Here is an 11,622-nt window from a genome sequence, read left to right on the forward strand (position 1 = left end):
ATAATATGCTTAAATTTCCAAGCAGGAAATGAGCGCTTCAGAGTACTGCAGTACAGCACTACAGAGTGACTTGCAGCATTTGGGGAAAAAGAATGTTTGGTTTACAGCAAAGCAGTGGAAGAGACGCTTGCCTACTTGTAACAATATGATCTCTCCTTGTGGTAGCTGGCTTTCTGCTGATAACAGCATGCTTCAGAAAAATCTGACCCCTTGGACGTGAGTCCTGAGCTGAGAGGGAATGCACCCAAGCCAAGATTTCCAGGCTTTTGTAACTTTAAATTGCTTTATGTCCCTAACGTTCTGAGCACGGCATGTTATTATTTAGAAAATAATGTTCAAACTGTTATCGAAGGGGAACGAGACCTGTATATTCCCTCTATTTTGAGCTAGTAAAAAGAAGCCGCTTTGGCTTTCAGTATGAGTAGGATGGATCTTCTAATTTTTGCAGGGTTTTATGTTGTATGTTTTCCAATTTTTATCCTAAATAAGAAAGGGCAGATATCTGAAGAATTTTGGCCTTACTTAGGGAAAACTACTCAAAGCTTTTGATAGTATTATTGAAAAAGTAGATTCATTGTTTGTGCAGATGCCATTCAAGTAGGCTAAAGGGTGTATTAAGGCTGCTGAAATTGTTTTGCCTCTGCTTAGGTTTATCTTACTAGGGCCAGATAGACTGCAGCGCCTTCAGAAAAAATACATATGTGTTGTGTTCTCTAGTGATACACGTAAAGGTTGGTTAATCTTAACAACGAAATACTTTTCCATGAGAAGCCTGCCAAAATTTGAATCAGATTTTACTAACTTCTATTTTTGGAGCTCAGTCAGCATGTTCTGTCGGTTCCTTATGGAAGAAGTACAACTTGATGCTTTGTTTGGGAAAGGCAGCAGCCATTTCAGTGATGAATAGTGTCTGAATAGCTAAGAAGCTCCTTCAGCTTGCTGAAGCCTGGCCATTTAATATTGCTCTGTGATTGCTGGTGGAGGGGACAAAGAATGTGGCAGAGATGTGTATGCTGTTGTCTTATCTGATTCTTCTGCTGAGGTAGGAACAGTTGAAGGGTGTCCTTCATGGAACAACAGCCAGCCTAAGTAGGTGTGGGGCGATGTCTTTGCTTGCAGCTTCAGATGTAGGAAGGTGGTGATAGCAGGCTGCAACACCCGAAGTGTGGATTGTTCCTTTTGGTTCATAGGACTAAATTTTCTGAAACAGACCATGGGACCCAATTTGCTTGACTGTTTGATAGCTTGAAGTACTCGGTCTGTCTCACACTCCCAAAGGTTGTGTTGAGTCCTAAAGAAACCACTCATTTGGCAAGGATGAGATTATTGCAAGTATGACAGAAGGATGTTTACTCTCCCTGGACTAAACATGAGTAGACTTTACATTGGCCTTCAGATAAACAGTCCTGTGCATGTAAGTCTGAAGAGGTTGGGGAATGGTGGTTGGAAGTGACGAGTAGGTTCCTTTGAAGAAAAACAACTGTGATTCTGTAGCAAGTAGATTTTTCAGGCTTGATTACACTTCTGAACGTTCTTAATTGCCTACACATAGGTCCAAGTAGTTTGTTTAATTAGGAGCAATATAAAATGTTTTACTTCTGCCTTTCGTCTTAGAGGGGAAAGATGAGTAATACAACTAAATTTTGTCTGGCTGTTGGCACAGTAGTTGCTCAGTAGCTCTCTGAATTTGGTATTCCTTTCCAAAGAGATACAGTTACCATGCATGTGTACGCATGGAAAACTCTGCCCTAAGGGATTTTGAACTTTAGTAGCATGCACGTCACGACCAATAGAAACTTCCTTTGTTTTCTGAAGGGTTTCTCAAATATCAGATTGAATTCCTGTATGTCATAAAACCAAAAATTATTCTGTTACGAATGGAGAAAGCTGAAATCTTTTGATTTTTTTTATTCCAAATTAGTTGCAAGTAGATGTGTCTTAAAATATGGTTTTGTACTTTATCCAAGTTCTTGATCTCAGCTCCAAGTAATCAGTCAAAAAGGTACAGAAAGTATGTCCAAGTAGCATAGTGCAAGAGGAGAACATCTGTATAGAAAAATAAAGGATGCTAAAGACCTGGCATTATGCTATTTGCGACTTGAAGTCTTGCGCTTTGAACTACTGTAGTCAGATCCTACTGACTAAATACCTGTTAGCTGCTGGAGCGCATTAAATGCCCTCTCGAACATATCTTTCAGATAAATCCCAAAGTATTTCACTTGGTACACTCTAAGATGTTTTGGTAGAGCAAACCAAAGCATAGAACATGCGGATGGGAGAAAACATGCATTTTTATTAAAACTACTGACTCACAGTCCAAGTACTTCAGACTGGTGTTCTGTCACGCTGCTAGAGCTGCTAACACTTCTGTTCCTCTGTCATCTTTGTAACTTCTTAAAAGTAGATATGCTTAATTAAACCTTTTATTATTCCTTAGGGAAATAGGCGATCACTGGCATTTAGCAATTCAAGAAGCGATCTTGGAGAAATGCAGTGATAACGATGGAATTGTTCATATTGCTGTGGACAAAAATTCCCGTGAGGTGAGTGTCCTTCCAGCAACAGCTTAATGATTTCCTTTCTCCTTGTCAGCTGGGCTTTAACAAAAACTCTTTCTTACTGCAGGGTTGTGTATATGTCAAGTGTCTGTCTCCAGAGTATGCGGGGAAGGCTTTTAAGGCGTTACATGGCTCTTGGTTTGATGGTAAGAAATTGGGGTTCGTGGCAAAGTGTGGGTAAAATTGGCAGAAGATGGTTGTGGTTGGAGTCCTTTTAAGTGACCGAGTGTTTTATTACAGCTCAATACTTCTGTTAGATGTAAAAGTTGTCTTTTTAGTCGCCCTTATCACCTGGTAAGCTAATTTCATTGTAATGAGCATGTTTGGGTTTGTTTGCTGCATCCTGAGGCAAAATGTAATAATGGTAAACTAGAGGACCTCTGTCTTTGTATTTCTTCGCCTTCCAGGGAAGCTGGTCACAGTCAAATACCTGCGGCTAGATCGATACCACCATCGTTTTCCCCAGGCTCTCACCTGCAACACTCCACTAAAGCCATCAAACAAACACATGAACTCTATGTCACATCTCCGTCTTCGGACAGGCACAACTCATTCTCAGGGAAGTTCCTGAGGAGTCTTTCTACAACCGCTAGGACTGTTACTTGCAACAGGAATATTCCTGTTTGGCCGCCGTCTTCCTTTTTTAGTGCTTTTTGTATGTAATTCTTTAAAGATTTAAATAAAAGTTGGGACGTTCCAGAAATCTTGTTTCCAAAGGGACTTAGCAGTGAGGCAGTAACACTGAGCTGACAGGAAAAAGAAATTCCTTCAGGAAGTTATCCGGGGCTACGTTAAAGCAATGCATTTAAGTTCTGCATGTGGAATTCCGAATCCATTAAACATTTTCAGATGTGGTGACTGTATTTTTTGCACCAAGAGGTGTTTTTGATACTACAAAAGCATGGAGAAAAGAAGACTTCCTGTATTTCCATAGTTTCCTGTGAAATAATCTTGTGGGTATTTTGTAACAACCGACCTCCAGTTCCTGATGGTGAATAAGTTTAAAAAGGAAAAAAAAAAAAAAGAGAAAAAGAAAAGGAAAAAAAAATATATTTTTTTCATTCAATATTAGTTGTTTTTTTTTCTTTTTCCTGCCGTAAAATAATAATTTTCTGCAGCTAGGGTATGGGGGAAGTTAATCTGGCATTAGTGGTTGCATATAAGCGTGAGGGAAAACGAGCTGAGTGCGGATGTAATGGGTTTTGTATATACATGTAAATGCTGGTGGTGGCAAAACTGGTTGTGTTCAGTGAGGACGTCTGCGACGAAGCAGTGGAGAAGCTTCCTATTTTATTCAGAACCCCTGGTGTTTTATATGGGTTTGGCTGCGCCGTGACGAGAGGCCAAATACCTTAAAGTGTTAGATACAGGTTAAATATCTTTTATAGGTTTTATATCAAAATACCTTCTGATTTTGTGTGAGAGGTCTGATACCAATTGTAACGAATTCAAATTTGTGAGCAATAAAGACGCAATTGGCAGATACTGGAAAAGTATTTTGTGAAAAGCTGTATTTCTTACCACGATTGCCAGGGCTGTGACAAAATACCATTTGGGATTAAGCGATGAAGCAGTTTCCTTCTCAAGCGTCGCAAGGCGCTCGCTTCCCTGCCACCATTTTGGCTGACACAAGCTACAAGTACGGCTGACAGTAAATCTTGGCACTGCAAGTTTGTAAACCTGGCAGAAAGCTGCCTGGAAGTGCAGAATCGTTGCTGAGAAGCGCAGTTGCAAATGTAAGACCCTTGGCTCCTTTAAGCCCCGCTCCTACCACCACGGTGTCCGGGTAGCGAGGTGAATATCCCCCAGGGATGTGCTGGGACTGGAGGCGCACCGGTCCCAAGGAGCGACTGCAACTCCCTTTACTTTGTAGATAGGATGGATTTGCAGCATGGACTTGCACAAATAATGCACGTTTTTTTTTTTTCTTACGGTTAAGTAAACATGATGCACACTGTTCTGCAACAGAAATCCTATTGTGCCTTACCTTCGTGCTTTTGTGGGCACCATGTTTATTATTGGAGAGTTTGTTAACCGAGAACTTTTAAATCCTCCGTTTTATGTCTCAGATGCTAATGAATGAGTATATATAATATATAATCAGCCACGCAGAATTCCGCTTACCGAGGACGAGTACATATTTTTGACGGGTAAGTGAATTGTGCCAGGTCTGGTAGATTTCGACGAGTTTTACTCTATACATATATGTATAATATACATGTATATGGCCTATATATATGTATATAAACTAATGGCGTTGTATCGATGTGCAGCAGTGACTTGTTAACCTGACCTTAGTGATGACCCATCTTGTGAGCCGTTGCAAGAGTGAATGTAAAAATAGTTGTGGCGTTTTTCAAAGGTCGCCTCTCGATGCAGCCGCGTCCATCTTGCTTCTGAAATATACTTCTTGTATAAACACTGTACATTATTATTGTAATATGTACTATTATGCAGCTTCTTTTACCTTTAAACTGTTAAGTTGACCGGTGTCCCTTCCTGCACGAGGTAGGGGGACGTGTATAATACCGAACATTTGAGAGGAATCGGATGTTTGCTGTAACCTGTCACCCTGTCCTGTAAAAACCGACGCTACGCGAACCAGACTCGAAATAAAGGTTTATTAGGGTTTTTTTTTTACACGCGTCTCCCGTCGTACGTCTGTGGGCGCCTCTCTCCCGTGAGGGCTGCGGGGACAGAAGGGGGGGCCGCGCCGCACACCGAAGCTCGGCGCTGCGGGGCCGGGGCGCCCGCGCGGTGCTCTTATTTGGCGTTGGCCGCCGGTGCCCAGGAATTTCCCGTCATGCCTCCCTGGGCGGCGGGCCCGTCCCCGCTATCCCGGGGGGCGGAGGGGGGGTGGGGGGGGGTTGGAGCCGCGGCCGCCGCTCCCTCGGGCCTCCCCTCATGCGCGCTGCGCCGCCGCCGCCGCCGCTCCTCTCCGCACTCGTCCTGGCGCTGGCGGCCGCCGCAGGAGCCGCAGGTAGGAGCCGGCGGGCAGCTCCCCCCGCCGCCTCGCCGGCCCCGCACCGCCGCGGGGAGGGCGGGCCGGGGGCTGCGGCCGGGGGAGGGGCGGCGGGACCGCGGGCCGGGGCCGGGCCGCACCTGCTGGGGGAGGGGCGGGGCGGGGGCGCTCTCGGGGAGCGGGAGCCGGCGGGAGGGCCGCGTCTTGTCGTGTCGTGTCGTGTCGTGTCGTGTCGTGTCGTGTCGTGTCGTGTCGTGTCGTGTCGTGTCACGCTCCGCTCCGCTCCGCTCCGCCACCGTCTGCGCCGTGCCGGTCTGGGTGCCGCTGCGGAGCGGCCGTCCGTCCGTCCGCAGAGCGGAACGGCGGAGCGGTTGCGGGGCGAGGGCACGGCCTGCTGGCTGCGCTGCGGCCGTCCGCTGCGTACGTGGAGCTTTACCGGCCCCGAGGGGAGCTCGGGCTCCGCGTGCGCTTTCGGAACTGGGCGGCTGTCCCCTGCGTGCGGGTTGTGTTACGCTGCTGACCAACGCGGTGCGTGCGGGAATCGGGTGTAGCTCGGTTCCTCCCGGCCCCGTTTAGCAGCGTAGCCGCGCTCCCGACGCGGAGCACCCGCAGCCACTCTCACTGGGGCGCAGTGCCGCGTTTGGAGCCCGGAGGCGATTCGTCGGGCTGGTGCTCTTCCCCCCGCCGAAGCGACACGGGCGCTCGCAGCGCTCTTAGCGGACGGTTCCCGGCCCTTTGCTGCGTGCCTTTGCAGTTCGTCACTGTTCCCCGCTGCCAAATTTGGTTGGTAGCGGCGCCCTTTGCGCCTCTCTGGGAGCGATTTCCGCGCGCCCCTCATCCTCGTCTGCCGTCCGCTCGGAGCTCCTCAGAGAACCGCGGCGTCGCTGGAGGCGCGGCTTCGTTTAGAACAGCGTTTCTTAACGGTCGCGTGGAGTTTGTGTCGGGCATTAAGTGAGGCGAACGGCTTAACCAGAGGCACCGAGTAACTCTGGGACTCTCAGACGAAAGGAGGTTTGGTTTGGATGGCGCTGTGCGGCGATTTCCCCGAAGCGCCGAGCCTGGCGGAGTCGGGCCGCACGCAGCTCAGCTGCAGGCTGTGGTTGGTTGCGTGTTTTCCTGTCGGACGTTTCTCGGATCTCTCCCGTACACATTTGAGAAGAGCTTTTAGGAGGCAAAAAAAAAAAAAAAAAAAAAAAGAGTTCTATTTTTTTCCTCCAAAAGCCCCGTCCTTAAAGATAGTGCCTTTACGTACGGGGTGGCGTCGCTATATTTGGTGACAAAGCCATATAAAGCAGTTGATCCTCGACAGAAATAAAGTCTTTTGACGGAACGGCCTGGTTGATTTGTCCAAGCAGGGCTGCTCTGCCCTCCCAGTAGGGTCGGGTGAAGGCACTTTTTCCACCCGCGTGTGCCCTATGCATTCCTCACGGCTCTGTGGTAAGGGAAACTTGCACATGAGGAAAACACTTGGTGTTTTGCCCTGATCTTCACGAAGGCACGGGAGGATTTTGTTTGCCTGCTTGCATTCAGGCAGCTCTGTAAGATGATAGCTGTTTGTGGCGCTGAAAGCCCAGCCTGTTTTGTGCATGAGCAATGCCGGAAAATCAAATATCCCTTTTAGGTATATTGTTGGGGTTCCTTTGTTACGCTGCATGGGAGAGGGGAGCAGGAGGGAGAAGGGGGAGAAGAGATCCACGCTGTTAAGGATTTAATCTTCTCAGCTGGAGGCTAAGAAGTCTGCTGTCTGCATCCATTGGCATCGCTACAAGTGCGGGACAGCCGTCCAATTGTCAGGCAGCTCTGTTGGGTTGCGTCATTCTAAGCGTCCTCATGACAGATCAACATTTAAGCGGTGTGCAACTTCGGTCATAGGTAGGAAATAGGATCTTTTCTTTCCCTTGTGTTGGAACACAAGGCTCTGAGGCTGGAGGGAAATTGGGTGTCTGTCGCTCCGGAGGACTCGTGTCCATACATGGATTTATTTAGAGGCAACTTTCTCTGCATGAACCAGAGAGCTTTGAGACGTAAAAACAAAACCAGAAAAACCTGCCAGCCTTTAGGGTGTTCATTCTGTAGTGTCTGGTAGAGCAAGAAGGGGCTGCAGGTGAGCTCTCCCTTCCCTCACTCTTACCGCTTCTGCAGGGCTGCTTTATGAGCTTCCAGATGCTTTGCTCACACTGGGAGGATGTTCTGTTCTCAGCAAACTACGGGTGTAGGAGCTTAAATAGAAGCACAAAACTGATCTCCTCTATGGAAATCTCTGGACATGTAACAAACCAGCAGCGTTCTGAACTAACTTTCAATGTTTCACTTAAGAAAGGGAAAGGAGCATGTGTTACAGCATCAGAGGGTCCAGAGTGGCATTCTGGGTTTTAGAGGGCATATTTGTGTGTCCTTCACTTGCGAGGATGCGGTCCTTAGGTGTTGTCTGAAAACGGGCTGCGAGAATTCTTTGGGAACTCCATTCACCGTGATGCAATTGGAAACTATAATTTCTTTCCTTCGCTCCAGCCTGCTGGTTCTCATGTAACAGCTCAGTTCCAATGGCATTATCTGACAGCCACACAATCCAGCACTGTTCCTGGGCATAAAGAGGCTTTTCTCAGTGAGAAAAGGACCCGAGGAGCTCAAACAATGCTAGCCCATACCCGACAAGGGCAGTGCTTAGGCTTACACGGTGCTAACACACTTCTGCTATTTCTACAGACTTACCTTTTGGCATAGCACGTGCTGTCAGATGATTAATGGCACAAGTACTTCTTTATTTATAGGGAGCACCGAGAGAGACGTTTCCAGTAAGTTTTGTATTGAAACATGATTCAGCTTCTGAGTGTTGCATGAAGTCTGAGGACGGGACTTCTGCTGAGCTCCCTGGTTTGCGCTCTCTGTTCAGTGGCCTCTGAACACGGGGATTAATGATATCTTTGAAACACAGGCAGCAGTGTAGCAAAGCGTACACAGTGTGCTCGTGTATTGTGTTGTAGGGAAGTGCTGTCATGTCCAAGAACTCGTGAGAGCGGCGCCGTGTGTGGCGCTTGGAATTATGTCCCCAGGGAGCTTTGTAACTCCCTGTTCCTCCAAACAGGGACAACGCCTTCGCCTTCCACCTGATGGAAAACAAAGCCCCGCTGCCAGGAAACAACAATAGCTCTGGGGCAGGGACTGCCAAATGCCATCAGTTTCGCTTGGGCTGCACAATGCGAGTAGGAAAAAGAAATCAACCCAGGGCATCTCAGCAGCTTCCTGAGGAAGCGATCCATGCCAGTCAATGCCAAAAGAAAGTAGTCCAGAACATGCCCTGCCTAGATAAGCATTGCCCTGTTCTTGCCAAGCTCTGTTCCCCAGCACCTTGATCTTGACTGTGCTGTACCTCCAAATGCAGGCAGGGAAGGTGTGGGTGATTTGCACCACTGCTCTGCTGGAGGGCTCTGTGCAGCCGGGTGCCTGGGGTCGAGTTCACATGGGTGTTGTTCTCAGTCCACGTGATGGCATTTGACAGCGCAGTGAGCCTGGCTTTAGGATTCCTGTGTCTGCTTCCAGAGCACGGAGCCTATATAGAGAAAGCAGCGATCTGACGTGGAGTTGCTGGACCTGCTCAAGTCCAGCCACGCGCTGAGCCAGTGGTGATCCTGACAGCAGGGCTGGCAGAGCAGCTGGTGAGGCTCGGCTCCTGTGGCTGTGGGGCTGTGGGCTGGGCGAGCTGGGGGCAAGGAGGGAGTGGGCACACTGCTGTTGGCTTGGGAAGGGTGGAAGGGTCAAGGGGAGCCAGGCAGCTCTGTGACATTAGGGCCTGAAATGCATAGCAGAAACTTCCCAGATAAAGGGGTTTGGGGATTTTTGTAGTTTAATCATCTCTGCTTTCTAAAGGCTGCAGGAAAAGAATGTCAGCATTGTTGGGCAGAGAGCCTTAGTCTTTGACTGCTTGCTGTGGGAACTGTGCTTTTGGACTATATCCTTAGTTCCTCCTATTTTTTACAGGATTAGAATCAGTGGAAGGATACTCCATGCTGATAGCGTATCTTATTAAAACCTATTTCTATAAGAGAAATGTAGGGGACGTGCTCTGCCCTGGCTCCTGCAGGCAAGTAGTGGCTGGCTCCAAGGGAAGCACAGGGCTCCGCTGGTTTCCAGTCTTGCACAGAGCTTGGCACTCCATGTGCAAAAAGCTCAAAGCAGCTTTGCTGCTTGCCTCTGGACTTACCGAGCTGCTGGAGCAGTGGGGGAACCATACAGGGTAGGGTTACGGGGGATACTGTGCAAGAGCCTCAGACTGCCCTTGCAGAGTTGTCTGAGGGAGGGAGGCTTTTTGTTGCTATGCTGCATATGACTTAGCATAATACATTTTTAGCTGTAGTATGACAGTTCATAACTGTGGCAGCAGTACACACAGCGTAATAGCTTCTCGGTGTATTGCTGTTTAAGAAGAGACACAGGTTTTCGGAGCGCTGTTGCACCACCACAGTCACTTTTGTAGATAAACAAAGTTCTTCCCAGGCCTTTGCAGAGGTTGGATTTTCTGAGCCACTTCCCTTCTCTTTTCTGAACTCTCCCTAGTTTCTTCTGTCTTATGCCGCAAGCCAGCACGAGATTCCAGCTGGTACCTCATTGAGCAGAGCTGGTTCCCTCCCCAGCTCCTGCTATTAGGCATCATGCTTCTCTTTTTGATAAACTCCAGATTATCACTTGCCTTTTTTTTGCAGCAGTTATCGCAGTGTTGACTCAGCTTATGGGCACTGTGACCTTGACATCCTCTTTTGCGGTACTGCTGCTCACCTTGTAGTTTCCATTTTGGTTTTGTGCATTTGAGTGCTTTTGTGGTTGTTTACATCTCTTTGTAATTGACTGTACTGAATTCCATTTACTGATTTTTGGCCCTTTTCCACTGTCTGAGGATCATGTTGAGTTCTGCTGAGCTCTTTGTGGTGCTGTATGCTCCTTCCAGGTTGGTGTCTGCAGTTCACATAGGAGTGCTCGCAGGTCCCAGCAGCAGGAGAAGCGCTGATCAGAGCTGAGCCCTTGGCAGCTCATTGGGGTGTTCTCCCAGCCTGGCAGCCTGTGGCATTCCCAAGCTGTTGTGCCATGATCCAGAAGGAAGATGCTTCTCCAGTCTGTTTGTGAAAATACCACCAGGAGCTCTATCAAGAAGTATATTGTATTTGAGATCTGTTGGATGTGCTGCTTTCCTCCTGCTTGTAGAAAAGAAAGAAAGTATATACTAGTTTGATGGGGTTAGATCTTACAAATCCATCTTGGCTGCTTATTGCTTTGGTACTTTGCAGTTGCCTATTTATGTGTTTTTTGTTCTTTTTTTAAAAATTTGTTTCAAAAGCTCTCTGGATGTTGGAGGTATGCTCATAGACGTGCAGTTCACCCATTGCTTTCTCCCTTTTTAAAAGTGGACGTTGCCAGCTTACCCCTGAGCTTTGGGAAGGGCAAAAGCCTTTCAGAAATCCTCAGAGATGCTTACTCTTCCGAATGATTATCCCAAGTTATTTCCCAGGTATTTTAGGGTGAGTTTTGTAACCTGTCAGAGGAGGAAGTGCAACCTCAGGGAAGGGCTGCAGATATATGATAGCTTCATAGTCCAGGAATATAAGTGATTCAGCATCAGCGTGACTGATTTGGCACACACAGTCTCCAAAGCTGTGGCAAGGAAGGAGAAGAGACACAAGTATGGGGGATGATGGACAATCAGGAATATACCTTCTGTTGAGAGAGAAGTAATGCTGGGAGGAACATGATGATCACCCCAAGTTTACATGAGATTTGTGTAATGGAACAGGAGATCGTGAATGGTAGTTTTGTGGAGAGTTTTGGGTGATTTTTGAGGAGAAATGGGAAATTATTACCCAGCTTTTGAGAGTCATTTCCAGCAGTGTTATTGTCCCTTGAAATCTTGATTGCAGAAAGGGAAGGTTTATAACCAGGTCGTCTTTTGCCTTTGATCAAGACATGAAATCAATACAGGTGAAGTCCACTGTGCTGGTGGTTAACCAGCTCTGTGACACTGCAATGGGAGAGGTACGTGGGGTTTGGAGTAGAGAGCACCGCTCGTAGTTTTTGTGTTTCAAACTTCTGCCCGTCCTGTCTTGCTCAGCCCAA

At 47.7% G+C, this 11,622-nt stretch overlaps 2 protein-coding genes across 15 annotated transcripts in view; both read left to right on the top strand.

Moving 5' to 3' along the window:
• LEMD3 (LEM domain containing 3) overlaps positions 1-5,198 on the top strand; it is a 49,080-nt gene extending 43,882 nt beyond the window's left edge. For 2 of the 3 annotated variants that reach the window (XM_416073.8, XM_015282755.4), the window contains 3 exons: positions 2,438-2,543; positions 2,626-2,704; positions 2,966-5,198. In XM_416073.8, coding sequence (XP_416073.5) covers positions 2,438-2,543; positions 2,626-2,704; positions 2,966-3,129 — 349 coding nt within the window. In that variant the 3' untranslated portion in view covers positions 3,130-5,198. Of the gene's footprint in view, positions 1-2,437; positions 2,544-2,625; positions 2,705-2,965 lie in introns of those variants that run through there. The other variant, XR_005847929.2, reaches the window with a different exon arrangement.
• A 148-nt stretch (positions 5,199-5,346) lies between these two features.
• The window catches only part of MSRB3 (methionine sulfoxide reductase B3), an 83,893-nt gene continuing 77,617 nt past the window's right edge, over positions 5,347-11,622 (top strand). For 4 of the 12 annotated variants that reach the window (XM_046938165.1, XM_015281636.4, NM_001199578.2 and 1 more), the window contains exon 1: positions 8,901-9,176. Coding sequence is in view for 3 of the 12 variants with exons in the window: in XM_040695677.1 (XP_040551611.1) it covers positions 5,362-5,538 (177 nt within the window). In the remaining 9 variants the exon portion in view is untranslated. Of the gene's footprint in view, positions 6,958-7,391; positions 7,625-8,900; positions 9,177-11,622 lie in introns of those variants that run through there. The other 8 variants (XM_015281611.4, XM_015281618.4, XM_015281622.4 and 5 more) reach the window with 5 other exon arrangements.

Source organism: Gallus gallus, chromosome 1 (genome assembly GCF_016699485.2).
Source record: "Gallus gallus isolate bGalGal1 chromosome 1, bGalGal1.mat.broiler.GRCg7b, whole genome shotgun sequence".
Lineage (NCBI taxonomy): Eukaryota > Metazoa > Chordata > Aves > Galliformes > Phasianidae > Gallus > Gallus gallus.